This window comes from Ostrea edulis, chromosome 2, assembly GCF_947568905.1.
Source record: "Ostrea edulis chromosome 2, xbOstEdul1.1, whole genome shotgun sequence".
Taxonomy (NCBI): domain Eukaryota; kingdom Metazoa; phylum Mollusca; class Bivalvia; order Ostreida; family Ostreidae; genus Ostrea; species Ostrea edulis.
The window spans coordinates 6867178-6874799 of record NC_079165.1 but is presented as its reverse complement, the minus strand read 5'-3'; the positions used below and the strand labels follow the sequence as shown (position 1 = coordinate 6874799).

General features: G+C 41.9%; 2 protein-coding genes across 2 annotated transcripts; both read right to left on the bottom strand.

The window, feature by feature from the left end:
- Positions 1-1871: 1871 nt before the first annotated feature.
- Positions 1872-2921, bottom strand: LOC130052230 (uncharacterized). Its single transcript, XM_056156645.1, has one exon. It carries the CDS (start codon positions 2919-2921, stop codon positions 1872-1874), a length of 1050 nt encoding a protein of 349 aa, XP_056012620.1.
- Positions 2922-3699: 778 nt separating this feature from the next.
- Positions 3700-6243, bottom strand: LOC125672561 (uncharacterized). Its single transcript, XM_048908760.2, has one exon. The coding sequence runs from the start codon at positions 6241-6243 to the stop codon at positions 3700-3702; it is 2544 nt and encodes an 847-aa protein (XP_048764717.2).
- Positions 6244-7622: the final 1379 nt, after the last annotated feature.

Sequence of the window (7622 nt, the reverse complement as noted above, 5' to 3'; positions counted from 1 at the left end):
TTTTATGTACTGCATGCTATGGAGGAGAAAGCATGAGCAGGAACATAGGCAATATGAACTCCGATAAGCCACATCGAAAAAGTGTTCATAAACTATTTTATACCCTCCTACCATCACATCCACTATAACTTTAAGGACAATAATTTGATCCTCCTGTCCCTGCAAAATGCACATCTGCAAATGGCATTGAAGAATCGTGCAAAATTCCAAGTCCATAGGATAAGCCATATAGGAGGTGAAGCGTTCACAAGTTATTTTAACATCCTTCACTCCTCTTAGATCCACTATAACTTTTAAGAAATAATTCGATCCTCCTGTCCCGATAATATGCACAATCTACAATGGCAATGAGGCATTGTACAAAGTTTCAAATCTATCCGATAAGCCATAGAGGGGGAGAAGTGTCCACAAGCTATTTCACATCCTCCACCTCTCTTACATGTATATCCACTATAAATTTTAGGAAAATAATTGGATCCTCCTGTACCGACAATATGCACATCTACAATTGCCAATCAAGCATTGTACAAAGTTCCAAGTCTATTCGATAAGCCATGTAGGAGGAGAAGCGTTCACGACATTTTGTGACAGACAGACGGACAGAAAGTACAAAACAATGTCTCCCCCTGAAAGAGGAGAGACATAATAAAATCCCAGGACAAACCAACAGATTCTATTAAATGAAAGACTATAACCAATAATTTTACACACTGGTTTTTACTACGGATTGCTGTTTACCTGATCAAAATATTGGGGCTCGGGGCGGGTGTGACCGGTCGACAGGCGATGCTTACTCCTCCTAGGCACTGATGTGTCCAGGGGTCCGTGTTTGCCCAACTCTTTATTTTTTCATCCTTATAGGAGTTACGAGATTTATCACTGTTCGTTGTCTTCACTTTTCATAATAACGTATTGAGAATATATAAACTGGAAAAAAAATTAAACTAATACTTACAGAAAGGGGAGTGGGGAGAAATTCAACTGATGCGAAATAATAGAAATCGCAAAATCATTACACAAACGAGGAAGGTATACATGTATTTTTTGTAAACATGAGTATATACTGTAAATAAAATATGGATCCTGAAATAGGAAATTGATCTAGAAACATTCACTTTTAGAATTTCTAAGACTTTTACAATATCAAAATATTGACATTCATTCACGATAGATAACGATAACTGTGCCGTTCTTAAAAGAATAAACTAGAACGAGTCGACTGGAACTCCATATATATTCTTTATTCGGGACTTTCCTCATGAGACGAGGGTAAAAAACTATAAAACAAATAAGAAACAATCATAAAACACTGATCAACTTCATCAAAATGTTGGCGAAAACGTGAACACAATAAAAAACTATTTAACCAGTCATGGCTCTATACTTATTACAAACGCATGGTAAACGTATGACAAACGTTTCGAGTGAAAATAGGTCACATTATTGAAAATAAACCACGAAGATTCAGAAAACGATTACACATAATCATGCCTATAGAAAAACATCCATAACATTGCAAAGTTATTGTTTACAAAGATATTTAAGCAAACTTACTCCTTAGGGAGGCCCAAATACCCAAAATTCACAGAGACATAAAGCATGCTACGGCGTCACGGAAGTATACACTAAAACACTAGTACACAAACCGGAGCGGTAAAATTCCGGACCGCGACATCACACTCCCCCTCTGATTTCTACCAGAAATCAATATTTTTTAAGTACAAATAATATTTGTATAATAAGAATGAAAACCTTTTCAAAATACCAAAAACTTCAAATCTTCAACATGTTTCATATAAAATGAAATAAAAAAATTACACAAGAGTTCAAGTTCTGACTAAGTACCCTAATACTCAAATGTTCGAATATGTTCATTCAACCTCTAGAAGTGTTACAAGATCTGTGATAGGTCTAACATACAAAGCACGTCTACCATCCCTAACCACAGCAACTTCAACTTTTCTAACAAGACCATCTTTACTTTCAAAGGTTTTCTGAACAAGTCCGGTTGGCCAGTTATTGCGTGAAGAGTCAATGTCTTTGACTAAAACAAGATCTCCGACTTTGAGATTTCTAGACTGTTCCTGCCACTTAACACGTCCTTGCAGCCGGTGCAAGTATTCCAATTTCCATCTACGCCAAAACGCATTTGTCATCACTTGCACATTTTTCCATGCAGACTTTAGTGCATCCTTGGTGCCAAATGAAGGAAATGGATTGACATCAGATTTGGTTTTCGTTGTAAGTAGCATTGACGGAGTAAGTATGTTGGGCGACTCTGGGTCAGAAGACACATCCACTAAGGGTCGGTTGTTGACAATCGCGCATATCTCTGACATAAGTGTGGCGAGTTCTTCGTGAGTCAAGGTTTTCCCTTTATGTTGCAACAGCATAGAATCGAGAATGCGTTTCACTGTTCCAATTAGTCTCTCCCATGACCCTCCCATATGTGGAGCATATGGCGGGTTAAACTTCCACACAGTGCGTGAGCTTGACAGAAAGTCTGATACAGGTCCTCTCTCAATAAATTGAGCGTCAATGGCAAGATCCTCGGATGCTCCAATAAAATTCGTTCCCCTGTCGGATCGAAATTGCGTAACTGGTCCGCGTATGGAGACAAATCGTCTTAGCGCATTTATGAAGGAGGAACTTGAGAGCTGTTCTATAACCTCAATGTGAATTGCCCTGGTTACTAGACATGTAAATAACAATGCCCACCGTTTCTGATTTGCACTTCCACCCCTTGTCCGTCGAAACGCAATTGCCCAAGGGCCAAAGGTGTCCACTCCCACGTAAGAGAAGGGCGGACTGGCTCTGCAACGGTCTTCAGGAAGATCCGACATTTTTTGATGGCCAAGATTACCACGTAATTTGCGACACACTACACATCGGCTGATCTCTGCGGAAATCATTCTCTTCATTCCTATTACCCAATATCCAGCAGAGCGGACGGCACCCTCCGTAAAATGTCGACCTTGGTGGTACGTCTCATGATGGTAATGCCTTATAACCAAGCGAGTAATGTGGTGGTTCTTTGGAAGTATGATAGGATTACACAAATGCTCTGTGATATCAGTGTTAAGTGCATTGTTCAATCTTCCACCAATTCGAAGAACACAATTTGTAATGACGGGTGAGAGGGATTTAAGTGGACTGTTGCGTGGAATTCTGTTTCTGTCTTTGATACAACTTATCTCCTCTGCGAATATGTCTCTTTGCACACATGCAATGATCGCAAGTTCACTATTTCTCAATAGCTCAGGGTCATCAAAGCGAGTAGGTGAATGCCCATCCTTGCGATGTCGACAAGCCCAAAACTTGATACGAGCAATAACACGGAGTAGCTTGTTCCATGATGAAAATCTAGAGAAGAAGTCTGAAAATGGAACCCCAGGTTTCGCAATATCCTTGATTTCCACAGATTGCAACGCGCAAAGTTACTTCTGGACGAATTTCTACATCCTGTTCTGGATTAACAAGACCGTAACCTGTATCTGATACAACGTCCAAGGTATCCTCTGGGCAGTTGAGCCATAACGAGCCAGACAGGTTTGATGCATGTAGACCGCGGGTCGCTACATCAGCAGGATTACGCTCTGATGCAATATAATGCCACTGGGATGGTTGGCTAAAGAGTCGGATTCTGCTCACTCTGTTCCCTACGTAGATATAGAATCTCCTACACTCATTGGAGATATATCAAAGTACCACTTGGCTGTCCGTGAAGAAACTAAAGTTGTCCTTGTGAATGCTCAACTGTTCTGCTATGCTTTCTGCAATTTCTGTAGCGAGGACCGCTGCACATAATTCCAATCGAGGGATTGAATGGCCATGATTGGGTGCCACCTTAGCCTTGCCCATTAGGAAGCTGATAGTTGATCTATTGACATCATAAAGTTTGAGGTATGCTGAGGCAGCTATTGCGTTCTTTGAAGCATCTGCAAAGACCAAGACTTCTCTGCGGATGGCGTCTTCAAACGAAATGTCACTGTACATTCTAGGGATATGAAGCTCCTCGAGACAGGCTAATGAATGTATCCACGAGACCCATTTGTCGTGTAAGGCCTCTGGTAATGGGTCGTCCCAGTCAGTTTTCTTGGTGACGGACATCATCTCGCGAAGAAGAATTTTCCCCTCGATAACGACAGGTTGTACAAATCCAATAGGATCAAAGACACTGTTGATGGTTGACAACAGGCCACGTCTGGTGTATGGTTTTTCCACCTGATTCACGCTAAATATGAAAGAGTCACTTTCAGTATTCCATAAAAGTCCTAGACTTCTCTGAGTAGGAAGTGCAGCAGTTCCTAAGTCTAAGTCCTTCAGATTCTTGGCTAAATCAGCTTGATCCAAAGCGTTGAGTACATGCCTACTGTTCGAGGCAAACTTGTGGAGTCTTACTCTCCCTCTATCCTGCAGCGTTTGCTGAGTTCGAAGCACGAGGTCAACTGTTTGGTCCACGGTTTTACACAACACTAATCCATCGTCTACATAGAAATTTTCATTGATAAGGTCTTGTACATCCTTATCCGCACCCTCGACAATTTTCCGGAATCCATAATTAGCGATGGAAGGTGAGGTAGAATTACCAAACACATGTCTAGTCATTTGATATTCAATAAGCGGCTGGTCAATGTCGTTATTCTGGTGCCACAAAAATCGCAAGTAGCAACGTTGCTTTTCGGGCACCTTGAAGTTATAAAACATGTGCTCCACGTCCATGGTTGCGGCAACTTTCTCTTTCCGGCAGCGAAGTAATATACCAAGCAAGTTGTTCAGTATGTCTGGGCCTTGTAATAGCACAGAGTTTAACGACGAATCCTTATACTTAGCCGAAGAGTCGAACACCACGCGTACACTTTCTGGTTTCTTAGGGTGATGTACGGCGAACATAGGTAAGTACCATCGTTCAGACACAGCAGGTAGTTCCGGGGCTAACTCTGCATGGTGATTCACTAGAAGTTTGTCCATGAAATCGACAACCTGTTTACACTTGATCGGATTAGATCGTAAGTTTCTATCAAACGACATGGCCCTACGTAAAGCCATCGAGTGGTTATTCGGTAGAGTTTGTCTGCATACCTGAAATGGTAACGGTGCTTCCCAGAACCCATCAGTAGATCTCTTGTAGCCTGATTCCATGATATCCATGAACTTCTTATCCTGAATAGAGAGACCTAGTTTTTCATCTCCTGGCGAGCGTTGAAAGATATCCGGATACCCTTCCTTCACAGAAAACTCACTGTCACAGGGTATTAAATGTGAGGCGCGTCCATTGGTAAGTACGGAAGTTTTCATCACACTGACAATTTCTGGTTGATGGACTTTCCCAAGGCAGACGTTTCCTACCACAACCCAGCCGAGAGGTAATTTCTGTCCAAAAGGTAAGCCATCCTGACCAACTCTCTGATCTAACACATGATGCGCTGTTGTAAGATCCCGACCAATCAATATCTCGATGTTGGCTCCAGTGTCAATCTCCGGAATATAGTCCTGTATATCCGCCAAATGAGAATAATGACGAGCAACAGATTTTGAGGGGATTTCATCACGGTTATTTGGTATTTCATTACACTCAATCAAACAAGGTAATTTGTAAGTGTAAGATCCATCAAGTGATTGTGCGATGTATCCAGATGCCTTTCTTCCTGATGTAACTGATCTCCCTGCACATGTCGAAAGTACATATTCAGTTTCTGGACCAGACTCTCCAAATGCGTCAAAAAAGGATGATGACGCCAAAGACTGGTTGCTTTGGTCATCGATTACGCAATACACATGGCGTGCACGGTACGGTTGTCCTTCCGGATATACTTTGATCAGTGAGATTTTTGCGCAGGATTTACTAGTGTTCTGTTGCACATTACACACTTCGGTGCACGATGTTGAAACTGTCAACTGCTCCCCCTCATGAAATTTCCCAGGAGCAACATCGGAATGCAGAATTGTCACATGATTGAGAGAACCGCACACATCACACTTCACGTTTTCACGACAGTTCTTTTTGGTGTGCCGTTTTTGCCCGCAACATCTTAGGCAATATCCATGTTTAAACAGATAGTCTACCTTCTCCTTGTACGGCCTTTTACGAAACTTATGACATTCCCTCAGTGAATGAGCAGCATTACCACCATGAATAGGACACCGCATTGAGCTGTCAGTTTTCTCAGAGTTCAGTTCATTTCTGCCTGATGTAAGTGGCGTACTTCTATCCAACGTAACTGGCTCATCTTTGTCCGACATAACATCCACTTTCTTCACAGTAAGAACTTGACCTTTCTTGCGTGTTGGTAACCACTCGGTCCGAGTCTGAGGTGAGTTTTCAATCACGAGGCTTGGGTCATTTTTTACACGCGCAATGCCTCTCAAAAATCTGGTAAAAAATGAAAACGGAGCTTGTGATACACTGTTCTTCACCTTGTAACGATCACACTCAGATGCCCACTTCTCTCGCAGTCGTTTTGGTAGTTTTCGAACGAATTCGTTAATGCCTCCAGAAGTATCAAAATACGTAAATGTTAACTGGAAGTCTTCATCACATTGATAGATTCAACCTCTGCAGCTAGATCGGATAAGTCATAGTAGCGCTTTCTGTCACTCTCGTTTAGCACAGGAAAGTTGGTAATCCGATTCTTGAGAGAACTTTCTATAGTCTCTGCACTACCGTACTCACGGTCTAAACGGTTCCATATGTCTTTAACTGCCTTTCCCGGATCTCGCGGGTTTGATGCCCGTATATTTTCTGCTTGGGTCTTTGAATCCGGACCCAAATGGTTGAGTAACAAGTCCAAACATTCCAAATCAGATGCCTTAATTTCATCCATGACACTGAGGAAACTGCATTTCCAAGTCAAATACCTCTCAGGTTGGTCACTGAAATGTGAAAGTCGTTTAGGTAACAGTTGATTTTTCGTGACCAGTAAGGCTAGATGAGAGGCATCATATTCACTGTTCTGCTTGTGCGCGTATTGGGCTGGATTGAATGGTGCTGCTTGTGGACGCAAGATATGGACTGGGTTTGGAGATACAGGTGGTATATTAGGCTCAACAGTTTGTTGTTCAACTTCAAGCGGGGACGTCATGTCATTTCTGTTTTCTTGCACATAACGCGTAGTCAGAAAATGTTCATCGTCAGCACCATGTTTACTTTCAATTTCAATTTTGCTCGTTCTGTCACTATCATCAAAATCGAGTACCATTTTCACAGCATCTAACCCATGTTCAGCTGCCTCTAATTCCTTTTTAACAGTCAATAAGGTGCGACTCGCCTTGAGTGCAGCCTCCTGTTTTATCAACTCCGCCTCTTCTTCTGCGTATTTCATTCGAGTACGAGCTGCTTCCACTTTCACAGTATGTTCAATTAAAGCTGCGGTTAACTTAGAACTGCCTCTTGACGTACAAGAACGAAATGTCTTCTGTGATACTGATTTACTTCTATGAGGCGTATGTTTCAGTGAAGATCCTGTATTGACATCCGGGCACAAAGATTTCACATGATCCAAGAACAAAGTTACAGATTTCCGGACTGAATCCCATACACTATGAAATGATTCCAATTCAGCAGCACTCTCCTGTGTTCTGTGTCCTTTAAGAAATTGCTCATAAGTTTCAGCGACAGCAGC